Below are 19,733 nucleotides of genomic sequence, written 5' to 3'. Positions count from 1 at the left end.
CAGCTTATACACATACCCACTTCCTTTGTTGCTCTTATCACACTGGGCCATGACTATCTTTCTAAGTATACTGTAAGAGCCCTGAGCAAAAATTGTGCCATTTTTCCTTGAATGGTTAAAACTTAGCACCATATCTAACATGACGCAAAAACTCAATAAATGTTAGTTGAAAGAACAAATAGAATGCAAGATTTACTCAATAATTACTGCTGATATTTACCTGATTCGCAGAGACCGCTTGATCTCTTGGTTGGTCTTCCATCCCAATCAGCATTTGTCTCCTTCTACATAATTCACAACAGCAAAACAAACAGATCCATAAAAAAAATTTTTAGGACTCAAACATCAACTATTATTTCTATATTTATAGTACAGAAATTTAAGATTTTGAGAATTTCTCTTTAATGTCAATTTATAAGAAATGCACATGTTTTTATTATGTTATTAATAGGTATTAATATGTACTGTATGTATAATATGTATTAATATGTTATTAACATGTATTATATTACAGGTATTATTTATAGAATTCAAAACTCATAGTTGTATCAAAAGTTGTACTTAAAACCACCTACACATTTGGTAATTTGCTGAGACTTTGGGATTTAGCATATAGTTGTACTTTCATCTAACACATCTAAGATTTAATACGGATGGTAATCTAAGATTTAATGTGGATGGCAATGTCATTAGTGCACACGTTACCCTAAAAAGGCCAGTAATAAAATTTAGAGACTGTTTTTAAAGGAGTTTTTTTTAAGTTAAGGGCATAGTCTTTATAATATTTTGGCCAATATGATGCCCAATGTCAAAGCTGTTAAAAGTTTTGTGACTCTTAGCATATTTAATGTGGCTATTGATATAGTAGAACAGTGAACTAAGTCTGATGTACATTTGTCAAATGTTTATTATAAAACTGCACTACAGAAAAGCCCATTGTGGTAAACATACTACATTTTAGGAGTTATACATAATTTAGTGTCCCAATTATTATGTATTCTAGGAGATGGAAAATGATGTCACTTTCTACCCTAGTTATGAAGAATTCTTTTAAAAATAATTTAGTAAATTTCTAGTTTATTGAAATCTATTTCAAACCACATTAACTCCCTAGGGCAGCTGAGCTAGTTAATACTATACTAATAATTAAACAAAGGATACATATTTGATTCCTATAACAAGTTGGCAACCCACAGAGAAAATCTATTTCATGTACAAAACCTATACTCAGAATCTTTGCTGGTATCTCTCAAACAGCAGGTAACTGATCTCTGGTCAAAAAGTACTAAATCATTACTGTACAAGCCCAGTCAATGAAGTCCAACTTTATACCTCCTCTAAAAGCTGCAGATATGTACCATGAACTAACATCTTGTAGCTTACATTTAAGCAGACTGTTCAAGGGCTATTAAAATGTTATTACTGTACAACTAATTTCAGGGAATAAAGTTGTTTTGTATGGTTACATAAATCATGACATTTTATACCAGTTATGACCATAAGATCATATCCCTTTTATTGTGTTTGTATTTGAGGTAAAAGAACTGTTACATACCTCTTCTTTTGAAGGATCCAAAAATGCCTGTGAAACTCTGGAAAAACTTCTTGTGGGTGACATCTGAGCTGAAATAATTGAACCTTGGCCTGAAATATTTATACCTCCTAGAGAAAGAAGAGATAACTTTAAATATGAGAAGCTGATACTGCTGGGACAAGGGTTAATATTAATTACGGCATTACTCCAACATTCTCCCTGCTCAGCTGCCACAGTGACTAGAATTGACACAATCAGGGATTTATTTGAGTCAAGGAAATTCTCCAAAAATAACATAACTTTTTTGATGTTTACTGCCTACAAATTTCCAGTGGTTCCCATTGCCTTCAAAGACAAGCCTGAAATCCTTATGTAATGCTTTATGCCAGCTTAATCTTCTGCTATAACCACAGCCCACTGCTAGAATTAACTGTTTGCATTTCAGTAATTAGGCAATGAAAAATCATTTGGATAGTGAAATAAGCAAGGCTGTGATTTAGGAAGATTGTTTCATAGAAAAATGTATAGTGGGTTAACAAGAGGAAGATAAAATTGGAGGAAGGTTACTGCAATAGTGAAGAATGGAGAAAACAAGGGTAGGAGCAACGGAAATGGAAAAAAGTGAAGATCAAAATAAATTAAGGAAGTAGAGTAGACAGAAAGTGTGAACTTTCAGGTGCAAAATATAAGAGGAAGAGTCCAAGGCAACTTAGATTTTGTGCCTGGGTGAAATAAAAGGGTCAGGAAAAGGATGATTATTGAGCTTCGTATTAAATTTGAGGTGATCCTTAGCCACTGGAGGAAGATGTCTCATGTTTTCCGTATGCATATGTCAGATATGCATGTGAGTATATTTAGTGACTTGCATAAACATAACAAGGCACACAGATATTGGGTAATGAATATTTCATTTAAAGAGAAATGGGAAACAAAATGTATCATTTGTTAGAAATTAATGGCAGTGAAATATGGAAACAATCTTGGGGACAGTTCTCTGTATTCCAGTCTCCTGAAGCCAGTATGCCAGCATCTTTATCTGTAAGTACAAATGGCCACAGCAGGGACCCTATCTTTTCCACACTTTGCAAATTCCGAAAGGCACACTCATCCAGCAATCACTCAAATATATGGACTAATTACAATATCTATATTCATAAAAAATTTATATCAGCCTTAATTTTTTAGAATAAGCATATTTTATAGTCAGATAAAACAACTTAAAATATATAATAAAACTGTAACTGCATACTTAAAAACAGAAAAATTATAACTATTGTGTATTTTCTTACCTTTATCATCGAAAATAATTGAGTTTTTAGATACCATCCCATCTCTCTACATGGTACCACATTAAAGAGAAAAAATTACATTAGTAACTGTACTTCCAAAAAAGACTCTGCCTTCTATCAATTAACCAATGAATACAAACTGTTTAGGTACAATACATATCGTCAACCTCCTAGGATACCTTTCATATAATCTCAAATTTAACTAGTCCAAAATTGAGTTCAATATGTAGTAATGTATAAACCTACTTCCCCAATCTTCCCTATTTTGCCTAAAGGCATGGTAATACATGTATGGTTGGTTCTAAAAACTTTAGACTCGTTCAGTTTGTCTCAGAAAAATCCAATCTAATCCATTCACACCCAGTCCAAACCAGTGTAATGCTTATTAAAAACACTGTTTAGAATCAAACTAAATTTCATCATTCCAGGATAATTTTATTGGAATAGTATTTTTCTGTGTCTGTTGCCTCACTAGACAATGAGTCTTTTAGAGGAGCAATTATGTCTTATTCTTCTTTTTATCTTGTATTACCCAACTTCTTATATTTATCTTACGTTACCCAATTATTGTTTTCCTTCATTCTAGCTTAGTACAACACCTGGTCAATAGTATATGATCAATAAATGCAAGCTGTCATTATTAATATTACTGCCAAATATTTGTTTGGGTTATTTCTGCTAAAATCCATAGTGTGTTTAGCACGAAGCTAACTCAACACTTTAAAGCCAGGAAAATGGATCAGGTTTCATGAATAAAACTCAATATCCCTAAACAATCAGTACTATGCTGCTGAAGGAGAGAGTTCATAGAAATAAAAGTTAAGTAGATAAATTAATAAATACAACACCAAACTGTAAAGCATAATTGTATACCTTTTGATTTATACCATTATCCTGTACATCTGCCTGATAAACAACAGAAGTTGAGTTTTTTTTCGTAAAATTATTTGAACTATTTTGATGAGCAGCATTTGCTGTATGTCCTAAAAGTAAAAAAAGAGAGAGAAACTCTATAGTTGTTTTTTTAGCAACTTTAGGGAAGTACAATCAAAGTACAATAAATTGTACCTATTTAATTATCTAGTTGACTTTGAAATACGTATCCAACCGTGAAACCATCACTGCATTCAAGATAACATTTCTATTATCCGTGGAAGTTTTCTCATGAAACTTTGTAATCTATCCATCTCTCTGTTCTCATACTCCAATAACACTGATATATACCACCAACTCTAGATTAGTTTGCACTTTCTAGAATTTCATATTTCCCTGGCTTCTTTCACTTATCACAACATTGTTGCATATATCAGTGGTATTGTTTTTCTTTTTTATTTCTGAGAAGAATTCTATTGTATGGCTATGCTATAATTTTTTATCCACTTACTTGTTGATGGACATTTGGATTGTTTCCAGTTTTTATAAATAAATAAAATATTTATTTATTTTACTTGTTTGTATTATTTTATTATAAATAAATATAAATTTTATTTTATTATAAATAAAATTTATAAATAATAAATTTCTATGAACTTTCACGTACAGGTCATGTGTTAACACATTTTTTTCATTTTTACTGGGTAAATACCTAGTAGCTGAATGACTGGTCACATGGTAAAAACAGGTTTAACTAAAATAAAAAGCCAAACCAGTTTTTCAAAGTGGTTATACCATTTTACATATCAATCAGCAGTGCATCAGAGTTTCAGTTCTTTCACATCCTTGCCAAAACTTAGTAAGCAGAAAAATGAAGATCAAAGTAAAATTTTTAAAAAACATAAAAAAAGAGAGAAAGAATGAAATAAAAAACTGGCTCATTAAGATATTTAGTAAATAATAAGCTGAAAAAAATAAGGCCACAAATCAGCAAAATAGAATCTACAAATAATTACTAAATGAAATAATAAAGAACTACATTAAAAATGTATGCCAATAAATTTGAAAATATATACAAGGAACAAATTATCTGAAAAATCCAAATGATCATGTCTCATCACAAATAAATAGATAATATGAAGAGTCCTGTAGCAAAGAAATTGAATACGAGGTTTAAAGCTTTCCACAAAAAAGCTCCAGACTCAAGAGACTTCATCTGTGAATTGTGCTAAATATTTAAGCAAGAAATTATGCTAATTCTACACAAACTCCCCCAGGAAATTGAAGAAGAGTGAACATTTTCTATCTTATACTTTGACATCAGAATCACTTTGATACAAAATATCATTACAAGGCATTATAATAAATTAAAAATTTGTTCAACTCCCCCATGAGCAAACATGCAAAAATTACAAACAAAACAAATAATAAATATCGTGAATAATATATAATATAATATATAACAATATTATTAATAATATACTGACCATTATGTTATTATAGTAATCATAATTATATAATATAGTAAATTATAATTTTTATAACTATAATTATATCTTATATATCATATACTATAAAGTAATATAAATATATGTGAATATATATTTATGCATAATATAATTTTAATAAATATAAGTATGTTAAAATATTATGTTAATAATATTACATATTATAATATGTAATAAAGATAATGCATTATGAATAAGTAGGGTTTATCCAAGGAATGAAGAAAATCAAAAGTAATTTGATTCATTCAAAAATCAAAGTAATATATAATATAAAGAGAAAAAAGGAGCAGATTCATGTGATTACGTCAAAGACACAGAAAAAATATGATACAATTCAACACCCATTCATGATAAAACTTAGTGAACTAAGAAAAAAGGGGATGTCTTTTTCTAACAAAGGCTATGTTTAAATATCTAGAGCTAATATCCTAATTCATATGTATCACCTTCCCTTATGTTTTAGAACAATATTAAGATATACACCATCACTATTGCTGTTCAACATTGTACTGGACAGAGAGAAATAAAGGAAAAGTGAATCCCAACAAAATCGCAGCAAGGTATTTTGTAAAAGTTGGCAAGCTGTTTTTAAAATCTGTATAGAAATGCAAAGGCTCTAGAATAACCAAGTCAACCTAGTATAACAACTAACATTGGATAACTCAAACTACTGAATTTCAAAACTTATTATAAAGCCACAATAATGAAGAAAATTGAGGTATTTGCATAAAGACAGATAAATACATCAATAGAATGGAAGAGAATGTTTAGAAATAGGCCCAGCTATTGATGATCACTTTATATTTCCAACGTTGCCAAAGCAACTAGATTTGTACAAGATAAGCTAGGATCTTCCTGTCTTCTCAGGTAGCAAGGAAGCTATCAACAACCACTAGGGTTACGCCAAAAATACCTCTAGAGTTATAACAAAGGCGCTTCCACTGGCCAGAGGTGTTACAACATGAAGACAATGAAGATGAAGACCTAAACCATGATCCATTTTCACTTAATAAATAGTAAATACATTACATTTTCTCTTCCTATGACTTTTTCAATTTAATAACACTATAGTTTATTGTAAGATTACAGTATATAATACAGATAACATACATAATATGTGTTACTCGACAGTTTATGTTTTCAGTAAGGTCAACGGTGGGCTGTTAGTAAGTTTCTGGAGAGTCAAAAGTTAAATGTAATTTTTTTTACTGTGCAGTGGGTCCGTGCTTCAACTCTCACCCCTTGATGTTCAAACATCAACTGTACTTCTAGTCATTCTATACATAATCACCCAAACATGAAAACAATCCAAAATTTCAAATTTCTTTCAATTGAAGAATGAAAAAAACGAACTCTGGTGCATCCATACAATGGAAAGGAACAAACCACTGACACATGCTATAACTTGAATGAATTTCAGAGGTATTATGCTGAGTAAAAGAAGATATTTTTATAAAGTTACATAATGTATGATTCCATTTATATGACATTCTCCAACAGAAAATGAACTATAGTCAGGAGAACATATTACTATTTGATAATAATCCCAGAGGTAACATAACTAATAATACCAGAGGTAATTTGGGAGTATTAGTTGGAGGAAGGAGGGTGTGACTGCAAATAAACAAATAAACAACATGAGGGAGATTTTTGGAATGCTGGACTCTTCTACATGTGATTGTGACAGTGGTTACACAAATCTGTACATGTGTTTATACATGTAATTGTAAAAATGTTCCATTTTGCTTTAGGGTAATTTAAAAACCAAAATAAATGCCTTGAGATCTTTTCTAGGAATGAAAAAAATACACAGACAAGCTAAGAAGCTGGAGCAGGAAATTCACTTTGAACTCTGCTTGGAGAATCACCAGCTCCAAAACCGCGTGAGGCAAATTTCTCATAAGAGTATAGAGGATGTGACACTGCACAGAGTTTACACTCATGACTCAATGATGAAATGGAAACCAGGAAGACCTGATTATGGTGAATGGGAAAGAGGAGCACCTCTAAAAACATATGATGACCTGTGATGGCACTACTGTGTATTTTTAAAATTCACAAAAAGACTACAATGACTCACATACCCTTCACTGAGACTGGAGAGTAGATATACATAACCTGCTCCACCCAATTCTGATATGAATCACATTACTTTACATTTCATCTTTTAATAGGATATTTCTCCCAACCATGCTTAATTAAATTTACAGGTCTGTTCTCCAGACAATTGTCACAATAAACTGGTATCGCAGTGAGGCTAAAAACAGTATTTTCCATTGACCATCCTTTCCTGAAATGTCACTGAGATTCTTTGACAACAGTAAGATCAGTCTGGAATGCATTCAACACTAGATTTTTACAGGATCACTTTGCTTGAGATAACTGCTTTAGAAATTAATAATTCAGTTTGTTGTCTACTTGCAGTATAAGATGTAGAGCTGGTATTGCCATAAATTTGCCAGTTGTAAATAATCCTTTGGTATGTTGTAAAAGCTGAACTTTAAAAATGGTACCCATGAACTTTGGAGTCAAATTAACTGAACCTCAGTGATTCTGAGGCAGAAAGACATCCTAGGCTAAGACATCCAACATTTCTGATTCTTGATGAAAACTAAGCAAATTGCATACTCGGGAAGAAAAGATTTTAAACAGTATTTCTTTTATTTTTTAACCAATAAGGCCAAGAAATTTAACATTTATATGTTAATTTTTCTTTGAAATTTAATAATGGGAGATTAGTTATACTGTTCAACTTTTGAACAGTCATACTCTGGTAATATGTTTTTGGAGGATTTTTATATTGTAATTTGGGCTTATAGTCTTTCAGTGAGCTCTAATGAACAACATGAAGTGACATAAGTTAAAAGATAATAAAGTGATGTTACAGTAAAAGCCACAGTGAATCTGGAGTAAATGTACTGAATTTCTGACATATTTCAGCGTTTTCTGAGATTATTTTGAGCAAAAATATTTTCTATAAGTTGGTAGGCATGCTGTATTATATATTTAATAGTAACAGAACCTTCATTTAATTTTCTAAAATAATAATATAATGTCAGGTTCAAAACAGTAAATCAATTATCTAGTTATCAAATTCTAAAACTAATAAAGGCCACATAGCTCTTGGTAAGCATCACTCAAAATCAGTCATTTGACAAAAAGAAAACAGAGGATTTGTCTGCATTGAAGTGAAAGAAGTTGTTTAAAAAAACTGTCTTACCCCAAATTATTGCTTAGTATCTAGTGTTTCTTGTCACAATATTCACTTACCACGTGTTTCTCTATTCTGGTCTCCAGCAGGATAAACTAACATTATATCTTCAGAAGTCTTCTTTTTATTCTTTGGAGAAGCTTAAAGAAACATAATAAAACATTTATTTTTACTTATGATGATGACAGAATTACCCAAGATAGACTACTGATCCTTTTGTGCCCAAGAGGAGCTGAACTATATGCTAGTCTGTATGTGGGATTGTGAGAGAAATTGGAGAAGATAGAGAGATATGAAATGGGAGAAAAGACAATTCTTGACATATTATCCCTTAATATTAAAAGATACACTTGGAAGGATAGAATGTTTTTCTAGCAGAAAAGGAAATCTGCACCTGGCTCAATTGAAACATGTCAATATCCATCTGGGTGCATAACAACATAGTGGCTGGGCTGAAGACTCAGTAGTCCACAGTGACTGTTGTAATTCTTGGATATGCCTTGCTGCCTGGCATAAGCAAATGCACATATATATTCCCTTCTTTGTGATAAATGTAATTATAGTTTTGCTTTCCTAACTATTAGGGTGGCAAAAGTTACTCACCGCATGTGTGCTCAAGGGGCTGTTGTTAGAGATGTAAACTATGAGAGTGATCTGTTTCCCCATTCACTGATCACTGAGCAAATTCTTCTGATATTACCTTTCTTTTACTTTGTCCCACTAAAAGTTGTCTACTTGTTGGAAGATAACAACATTACAATAGTGGTATAATTCAATTTAATTTGTGCCATGGATATTCTTTCTATTCCGTCACTTTGATAATATAAACTAAACTCATTTACATACTACTTCTTCAACAGTGTATTTAAATAACAAATGTTTAGGCTACTTAAATTCTTCCTACCATATGAGAAAGTTAATGAAGAGGTAGGAATTTTTATAGTTACTGAAGTGATTTCATATATGAGGCATGATATTGCTGTCATTGCCTCAATGAACTAAGTAGATCGAATTAATCAATTTAGCAAACATGTACTTAGTGTATATGCTTTGAATGATGTTCTATTGAATACAAATGTGGGAGTTTACTATTATAAACGATTAAGACAGCGGTAAGTATGTAATAAGTGAATTAAAAGTGGTGCAAACTACTTGAGAGATAACCTTCCAGTTAGGGTTATCAACAATGGCTTTTTGGCATGTAATTTACAGTGCAGCTTAAGTAACTGTAGGATTTTGATAGAGATAGTAATCAGATCACTCTAAATTGAGAAAAATTGGATACAGAGAGGCAGAGAAGTCGGAAAAGTAACATGTGTTTTAGGAATGATCAGTAGTCTAATTTGACTAAACAACAAAATAAATTAAGTTCTTACTATATACTAGAATTTTTACACTCTTTATAGGAATTATCTAGGAGTATTATCTTTGTTTTCAGATAACAAAACTGGCTTAGGGAAGTTAAGTAATTTACAAGCCATAACATTGCTAGAAAATGATAAAACAGGATTGGACTTCTACAATCCAGTTTCAGAGCCTGTGCATATCACCACTAGATCATAGTTGCCATCTTCAAGGATGTAGTGTAAAATAAAGTTAAAAAGTCAGGTAAAGACTGAACTCCAGATGCTGATAAATGCGTGCTGAAGCAGCCTGAGCTTCATTTAATTGATAATAGTTTTAAGGGTAGAGGAAGAAACCATCAGAACAGAGTTTTAAATGTAACAAGCAAGGGTACAAAATGGATTTGAGGCAGGTAAAAAGAAGACTTAACAGAGGCTAGTTGGTAATCTACTGGAGTGACACAGGAAAGCTCTGACCTAGAAATGGGATTGATGAGATACCATGATGATAGCTGCATGGAAAATAATCAGTTTCTTTCCTGATACTACACAGTCAAAGATAGTTAAAACAAGTCTACATTTTGCATTCTGGCCATGAAATTTTATCTAGTATCAGAAAACAAAAACCCATTGTAATTTTATAATGTTATAAATAAAGGAAGCTGGTAGAGGCTGGGCAAAACAAAGCCATTCCTCCTTTTAAACTTTCTTCATTTTTTCTTTCTTCATTTATTTCTTCCTTCTTTTTTTCCTAATTCTGTATCGCTTCCCATTCTTACTGGTTGGCAACATAATAGAACACCATGTTGGTATATAATAGCAGTATCTTAAATACAAGTTTGTATTATTTTAGTAGTTATTTTAAATATAGGGAGGTTAGTTACAAATGCAGTATAGGCAAGCCTGTCTCCTCAGCCAATTGATGAGATTGTTACAATTTGTTATCATTGTTACATATATGCCTACTTTTTAACTTGAACTGTAACATAGAAATACCTAGAACAGTGTCTGGCACAAAAGGAGTAGCAAGTGTAAGTACACAGAGTATTACACAAGGATTTTTACATAGATACGCATTTCCTACTTAGCTACATCATCTTTTAATGTTCTCACATTCACCACGTGTTCCATCTTGACCTCTGTATTTAAATGTATTTTTTCCCATATCTTCTCCTTTAAAGCCAGTATCTTGCATTTTTTGTAAATGAAAAGCCATTTTCTTCTCTAGAAGATCTTGTTTCTACAATATTAAAGAAAATATACTGGTTAATATTAACTTGCCATTTAGAAATGCAAAACAAATTTTTTTTTTTTTTTTTTGGAGATGGAGTCTTGCTCTACTGCCTGGCTGGAGTACAGTGACACGATTTCAGCTCACTGCAACCTCCACCTCCCAGGTTCAAGTGATTCCGCTGCCTCAGCCTCCCAAGTAGCTGGGCCTACAGGTTCGTGCCACTACACGCAGCTAATTTTTGTATTTTTATTAGAGGCGGGCTTTCACCATGTTGGATAGGATGGTCTTGATCTCGACCTCGTGATCCGCCTGCCTCAGCCTCCCAAAGTGCTGGGATTACAGGCCTGAGCTACTGCACCTGGCCAACATAATTCTGTTCAATATATATATATATATATATATATATTTTTATTATTATTAAGTTCTAGGGTACATGTGCATAACGTACAGGTTTGTTACATATGTATACTTGTGCCATGTTGCTGTGCTGCACCCATCAACTCGTCAGCACCCATCAACTCGTCATTTACATCAGGTATAACTCCCAATGCAATCCCTCCCCCCTCCCCCCTCCCCATGATAGGCCCCGGTGTGTGATGTTCCCCTTCCCGAGTCCAAGTGATCTCATTGTTCAGTTCCCACCTATGAGTGAGAACATGTGGTGTTTGGTTTTCTGTTCTTGTGATAGTTTGCTGAGAATGATGGTTTCCAGCTGCATCCATGTCCCTACAAAGGACACAAACTCATCCTTTTTTATGGCTGCATAGTATTCCATGGTGTATATGTGCCACATTTTATTAATCCAGTCTGCCACTGATGGACATTTGGGTTGATTCCAAGTCTTTGCTATTGTGAATAGTGCCGCAATAAACATACGTGTGCATGTGTCTTTATAGCAGCATGATTTATAATCCTTTGGGTATATACCCAGTAATGGGATGGCTGGGTCATATGGTACATCTAGTTCTAGATCCTTGAGGAATCGCCACACTGTTTACCATAAAAAAAAAAATTATATCAATGTGGACTAAAAGGACCAAAAACAGTAAAAAAAAAAAAAAAAAAAAAAAAATCAAAAGAGGCCTTTGTACCTCGAAACCCCTGGGTGAGAGAAGCCCCCTGAAGAGACAGGTGTAGCCACTGAAGAGATGGAGGCATGCGCTGGCTGTTTCTTGTGGAAAATGAAGTCTCAGAGGACAGAGCCCGGAGTCCAGGGGGCAGAGCCTGCAGCCATGAGTGGCTTTCTTGGGCAGGAGGAATGAAACTTTGTCAACGCCTTGACTGCAGGTGCCCACGTGGATTCCTGAGTTTCTGTGGCCTGGTGGCTGCGATGTCTCCAATTCTCCATTTGGAAAGAGGGCACCCACCACACTGACCTGTGTCTGCCCAGGACTGCATGGGGGTGAGTGATGACACCTTGTCTCTTCAGTTCTCAGGTCTTCAGGCAGACACTCTCTTCGAGGTGCCACCCTCCAGGAACCACACCCCAGGAGGTCATCAGGCACGCACACGGGGGGTTCCGGGATCTCATTCCTGAGCTCAATGCCAGGAGAACGGTGGCCCGTGCTGCGTTGGAAGCAAGTGTGCTTTGTATGGAGAAGAGTGTAAATCACCTGTGGCAGAAGGTCATCTGCAATGGTTTTACTTATTCTCTCACAGGGGTGGGGTGCAGCTGTCCCCCGAATCTGGGTTAGACTTTGTGGCAGCCTCGGTGAGTAGATAGGAAATGTGGTGTGGCTTCCGCGCAGCACTCTGTGTGTCGGGACCAGGTGCGTGCCTTTTGGAGATAAAGAGAGATGCCAGGGTGGCCCAGCTGTTTCATAGCAAGCACTAGAATAGTGGGGAAGACCCCTCTGAGAGGGCCCAATGCCAGCCACCATCTGAAGGTGGCCTTGGGACAGACCCCACGTCGGAGCTGCCTGGCAGGGCCACTGCCGACTTTGTGACCTACAGAAGCAGTGAGAGGTGACAAAGACTGTGGCTTTGTGGCTCCTGTGTTTAGATGTGATGGGAACAAGTCTCTTGCCCAGTTTTGTTTTGGGTTGTCTTTCTTAGTCTTACAGATTTATTTACCCCGGATACAAGTTCTTTGTATTGTAAGCAAATTCTTCCCATCTATGGCTCTCATGCTCACTTTATTAATGGACTTTTTGACAAACAGAAATTATTCATTTTATTAAAGACAATCTTATCAAATCTTTTAAAGTTTTTTTTTTTTGTTTGTTTGTTTTTTTTTTTTTTGTAGGGAGTGGAGATGGTCCCAGGGAAGAAGTCTTTTCCTATCCCAAACTCATGAAGATATTTTCCTATATTATATTCAACATGTTGTCTGGTTTTATTTTTTGCAGTTAGTTCTACAATCCATGTGTAATTGATTTATATGCACAGTATGAGGTACTAATCAAGCCTTCTTTTTTAAAAAATGTCGTATCTAATTGTCCCAGAACCTTTTATTAAAAAGAATAGCTTGTCCTCAAAAAAAAAAAAAAAAAGTAAAACAAATTATTTAAAATGTGACAATATATTGAAAATGGATAATCAGTCATGTCTTGATTTGTAATATTACAAAAATAAGAGAGTAGTAAGGGGCAAATTTCCATTTGTGATCAAACACAAAGAATGTATTTAACATGTATGCAATTTACCTCTCTACATACCATCAGAGAACTAATCCAGTTTCTGATCAGACAGGCTATCTTATCCATACCTGTCCTGGTGAGTTTAAGTAATTTCTCAATCATCTTCAATTGGAAGATTACTGAGGGTTTAACCAAATATCACTCAGGTCTACCAGAGATAAATATAATATAGTACATAAAATGTGACTTGCCTTTGTGAATTTCTGGGCCTGTAATGAATATACTAGAAAGAAGATAAATCCATACAGAAAGAACCCCAGAGATTCTTAGAGGATTCTTGCAGTATTTAGCAAGAAAATGGATTAGCTTATGTAAAAAAAAAAAAAAAACCACCCAAGACGACAGTAAAGATCTTCCTAAAGGATTGGAGAAAACAGTCACTGGAAGCTATCTAGGGATAGAAAACATGCCTATTCCCCCTAGAAATATTTCACTGGAAAGCTATACTGAAAAAACCTCATGAGTCATAGGGCATTGAGTAGAGTACTAAGATGGATCTTAACTCAGTAGTAGGAAATAACTACTAGGAAAGTAGTAGGAAAAGCCAGATAAAACATGGCTCTCACCCTACCAGCAAATCATAAAAGGCAAGACCTGTACAATCAAATTGTTTCCAAATAAATTATCTACATCAAAAAAGCTAAAGAATATTTATAAGAACATAAAAATATTCAGTATACAAACTAAAATTCATGTCTGGCATCCAATCAAAGAATACTAGGCACGTAAAGAAGCAGGGGAATATAACTTATAAAAGAAGTAGATTGATCAATTGAAATTGACTCAAAAATGACACAAATGTTGGAATGAAAGACAGAAACAATACAGTAACATAATTGCAATTTGTATATAAACAAAGTGAAGAAGAGATATGGAAGATATAACAAGGTCAGAAAGCAATTTCCAAATATGTAAGATGAGTAATACCATGGATGTATTAATGGCAGCATAGACATTGCAGAAGATTAGATAATGGGAATTCAGCAAGAGAAACCATCCAAAAGAAAACACAGACAGGTGAATAAATGAAAGTATTTCAGTAAGATATGGGACAACTTCAAGCAGCCTAATATGCCTGAAGAGAGGAGAGAAAAGATAAAATAAATATTAGATAATAATATCCTAAAATGTTTTAAATTTGATGAAAACCATAAATCCACAGGTCCAAGAAGCCCAAAATACCAATGCATAGAAAACAAGAAAGATTTCACCAAGTCATAATAATCAAATTTCTCAAAACTAGGGATAAAAAAATTTTTTTTTAAGTTACCAGAAAAACAAATTATGTTACATAGAGAAAAATAAAGTTTAAAAACAGCAGATTTCCTCTTGAAATCAATGTAGAGAAGAAAGTGAAAGAGCATCTTTAAAGTACTAAAATAAAATAAAAAATAGTCAATGGTGAATTCTACACCCAGTTGATGTTAACCAATACACACTAAAAAAAAAAGTTTTCAAAAATAAAGGTATAAGTATTTTGCAGACATACAAAATTAAGTTGTACTAGGATCAATGTTAAAGAAAGTCCTTCAGACAGAAAAAAAATGATAGCAGATGAAAATATGGGTATACAAAAATAGAAGAATGAAGAACATAAAAAATTTTAAGTATATGGCCAAATATATGACTTATTTACATCATGATAAAAGATAAATGATTGTTTAGACAAACTCAGCAATGTTGTATTGTCAGATTTATTACGTATATGTATATAAATAAAATGAATGACCAAAATAGCATAAAGGCCACAGGGAGAAAAATAAAGCATAATATTGTAAGGCTCTTATACTATATTTGAAATAGTATAATATAGTATAATAGCACTTTAAGATCTACCCTAATAAGTTAAAGACATATACTATAATCCTTAAAGCAACTGGTAAATTTAAAACAAAGAAACAATATACAAAATAGATACAAAGGGATCATTAAAAATCCAAAGAAAAAGGCAGAAAATGAAGAAAAGAACATAGATGAGACAAATTAAAAACAAATAATGAGATGACAGACATAAAACTAATCATTTTAATAATCACACTAAATGTATATGCTACAAACACCTTAATTATAGGCAGTCATCAGATTTGATATGAAACCAAAGCCCATCTATATGAATAGTAGCCACACACACACACACAGAAAAATAAAGACCCAAATTTGGTCTTAAAAGTAAAACACAAGAAAATAATATGCCATGCTAACAGTAATCAGAATAAAGCTGCAGTGGCAATGTTAATATTACCTGTAATATTAGAACAAAGAATAATAACAGAGGAAAATAAAATGTTTTCATAACAATAAAAAAAATCAAATCACCAACAGACATAACAATTCTAGCCATTTTTTAACCTAATACTGAGCTTCAAATAAAACAAAAACTGAGATACTAGACAAATCCAAAAATATAGTCAGAGATTTAATAACTCCTTCAATAATTGAGAGAACAAGTAGACAGAAATTGAGCTAGGATTTAGATTTGAACAATTCTATCAATGAACTTGATATCTAGAGAACACTTATAAAATACCTCACCCAACAACAGTAGAAAGAAGTTTTTTTTCAGGTATACATTTGTATTTTACCCAAAATGACCAGAGTTTGGGAAGATAAAATAAGTCTCAATGTATTTAAAAAGATTTGGGAAATAAAAGTTTTCTCTGACCACAATAAAAGTAAATTTGAAATCAATAACAGAAAGATCTTGGACACACTCCAAATATTTAGAAGCTAAATGACACACTTTTAAATAACTAATGAATCAAACATAAAAATAAAAGGGAAATTCAACTATTTTGAATTGAATAAATATAAAAACACTGTATATAAAAAAAAATATGGAGACTCTTGATAGACCAGTGTTAGGGAAGAACTTAGAGTACTAAATTTCTGTATTAGAAAAGAGGAAAGGTCTTGAATTAATAACTTCCACCTAAAGAGAGAAAGGTATTTAACAAAAATATCAGAACAGAAATAAACAAAATAGGAAAAAAAACAGAGAAATTCATTAAAACTAAAAACTAGCAGTTTGAGAAAATCAGAAAAAGAGAAATAAGAAGAAAAAGAAAAAGCAACTCTAGCCAGGACTGATAAGGAAAAAAATAAGTTAAATTACCATATAAGCAAGGAGAGTGGGTGACATCACCAGGGTCTAGAAATATGCAAAGGATAACAAAGGAATGTTATAAACAACTTTGTAAATAAATCCCACAATTCGAATGAAATGAAAAAATTACTAGAATACACTATCAAAACTTTTAAAAATAATGTTTTGAATAGGTATGTAGTTACGTATCTTCCCATAAATAAGCCTCATACCCAAATGTCTTCACTGATAAATTCCATAAAATATATAAAAAATAAACAATACCAATTCTAAAATAATGTTTTCAAAAATCTGAAGATGGAATACATAGAGATTTATGGTATGAGGCCAGCATTACCCTGATACCAAAATCAGAGAAGAGTAGTGCAAGAAAACTACATTTTGCACTAACATCTCTAGGGCAAAATTCTAAACAAAATGTTGGCAAACTTAATACAACAATATGTAAATCAGATCAAGTATGTTGCTTTAAGGATCTTTTGTTCAGGATTCATTCAACATTCAAAAATCAATTTATGTTATCTACTATGCAATGAACCACAAAAGAAAACCTACATATGAATTCAATAAAACCACAGAAGAAAATGTTTGACAGAATCTTACAGCCCTTTCTGATAGAAATGTTCAGCAAACTAGAAATATAAGAAAATTTCCTCAACCTGATGAATGACACCTGTAAAAAAACCCACAGCTAACCCTATAATTAATGGTGACAGACTTAATCCTTTCCCTTTGAGATCACTAGCAAAGAGAGTCACTAACAAGCAAATCACCAGTCAAAAATAGCTAGTGTGTCTGCTTCTATTCAACATTATACTGAAGGTTTCAGGCAGTGTGATCAAGCAAGAAAAAAAAAAAATTAAAGGAACTCATCAGAAGAAATAACACTCCTTTTATTCACAGAAATGATCATCTATGTAGACTATTAATTGGCATCTAGAAAAAGGAACTACTAGAACTGATTATTGATTTTTAACAATGCAAGATACAAGATGAATATAAATAAATCAGATGTTTTTCTAAATGCTAGCATTAGGTATTCAAAGTTTGAAATTTAAGAAATATAAATTACAATAGCATAAAATATATGAAATACCTAGGGATGAATCTATGAAAAGATACATAAGAACAGTACACTGCAAGCTACATAGCACTGTTAGGAGAAATTAAGAAGACTTAAATAAATGGAGCGACATATGTCGTTCACGAGTTGAAAGACTCAATATTATCAAGAGGTAAATTGTGCCCAAAGTGACCTATAGAGTTAACGCAAATCGAATTTAAAAACTCAGCAAGACGTTTTGGTAGAAATTAATAAGCTGATGCTATAATGTATATGGAAATACAAAGGGCTTGGGATTAACTAAAACAACTGAAATAGAAAAATAAACATGTAAGCCTGGCACGACAGATTCAAAGAATTATTAAAGATACAATAATCAAACAAATAGGTCAAAGAATAGAAGAGAGTCCAAAAATAGACCCACACAAATAATTTTTGACAAAGATATTAAGAGCAAAATCTAAACTATAATATAACAAGATAATTTGCAGTGAAAAATTATGTCAAATCTGAAAATCATGACATAAAAATATTATGAAACACAAAGGAATTCAAAATTTCTTATAGTAAAACAAGATTCACAAAAGACAATTGTAAAATAACTCCGTTGGAAATATCAGTGTTCAAATGGCTCTACCATTAGCAAAGTTTAGGCAGCCTGTGGTGTTATCATGCTTACAGTCAGTGACCACATCTAATGGTCACTCCTCCCAGGCCGATTTTGATCAGTTGTGTTAGTCTTCACTAAAACTGACCAACATTCTTTGGGTAGTAATTGACATTAGGCAAAAGGAGAAGAATCTAGTGCATTCAATTGCTTCTGGAAAACAAAGATACTTTCAGAGATGTGCAGTTTTAGAGCAAAATGAAGAGGACAACTTGGTGAGACTTCTCATTGAAAAACAGTGAAAAACTGAGTATTAGATTATATTATTAATAATTATGACTGGGTGTGGTGGCTGACACCTGTAATCCTAGCCCTTCAGGAGGCCAAGGTGGGAGAATCGTTTGAGCTCAGGAGTTCGAGAGCAGCTTGGGCAACATAGCAAAAACCCATCTCTACAAAAAATAAATAAATAAATAAATAAATAAATAAATAAATAAATAAAAATAAAAAAGAAAGAAAAACAAAAAAGAAAGAAGAAAAATAATCATGGTAAATTGGAATAAGTTGAACCTGCAAAATGAGCAGTGAGTCGCTGATGGTACTGAAAGATACAGGTAACAAACAGAATGAAAGTTAAGCATACATATTTAAACGTTCAATATTTTTACAAAATTGCTGTGTAACAGTATATATCAATACAAATCAAATTGTGCAAATCTTACACTCACACCTAGGTTTGTTAACAATAGCCTACCTAAAACTGCTATTTAGAATTTTAGATCAACATTTATCAACATGCTAAGTTGACAATGACATTTTGTTAAATGAAAAAAACAGTCTACAGAACAGCTTGCGAGGTATAATAACATGTTTTTAATTATTAATTGGAATAAATAAATATTACTGGAAACATTGTGGGGGGGTGTATGTGTATATGTGTGAAACTAAAATGTTGATAGGGTGGTGGTGGTAGGATTTTTCTCTTTATATTAATTTACACTCTAAATCACAAAATCTTATATATTATTAAAGATGAAAAGTTAAGCTAAATAAAATTAACCAGTGAGGAAAAATTGAGAAATCCTACAAAGAATTGCTGGTTCTAAAAAAAGTTAGTCAGTCATTTAATTTTTTCATAGTAATTACAAGTACAGTTTATAGTGTAAAAATAAAGCCAAAAATAGTTATATCACATAACAGAGCAGTAGTTTTTATACTATAGTCAAATATACTAAAAATTTCCATAGCTTTCAGTTTTATATCATGCATATCATTTGGAGTAACTGGGCAACAGTCATCTCACAAAGTGATTTGTACTTCAAAAAACCA

At 32.6% G+C, this 19,733-nt stretch overlaps 1 protein-coding gene across 1 annotated transcript in view; it reads right to left on the bottom strand.

The window, feature by feature from the left end:
- Positions 1 to 19,733, bottom strand: part of FSIP2 (fibrous sheath interacting protein 2) — a 104,187-nt gene that overhangs the window by 75,875 nt on the left and 8,579 nt on the right. The window contains exons 8-13 of the mRNA XM_025404893.1: positions 10,878 to 10,998; positions 8,475 to 8,555; positions 3,697 to 3,806; positions 2,824 to 2,869; positions 1,556 to 1,662; positions 221 to 284 (exon numbers count right to left, since the gene is read on the bottom strand). Of these exons, the coding sequence (XP_025260678.1) occupies positions 221 to 284; positions 1,556 to 1,662; positions 2,824 to 2,869; positions 3,697 to 3,806; positions 8,475 to 8,555; positions 10,878 to 10,998 (529 nt within the window). The remainder of the gene's footprint in view (positions 1 to 220; positions 285 to 1,555; positions 1,663 to 2,823; positions 2,870 to 3,696; positions 3,807 to 8,474; positions 8,556 to 10,877; positions 10,999 to 19,733) is intronic.

Source organism: Theropithecus gelada, chromosome 12, assembly GCF_003255815.1.
Source record: "Theropithecus gelada isolate Dixy chromosome 12, Tgel_1.0, whole genome shotgun sequence".
NCBI lineage: Eukaryota > Metazoa > Chordata > Mammalia > Primates > Cercopithecidae > Theropithecus > Theropithecus gelada.
The sequence above is the reverse complement of the archived record's forward strand: the minus strand, read 5'-3'. Positions and strand labels throughout refer to the sequence as shown.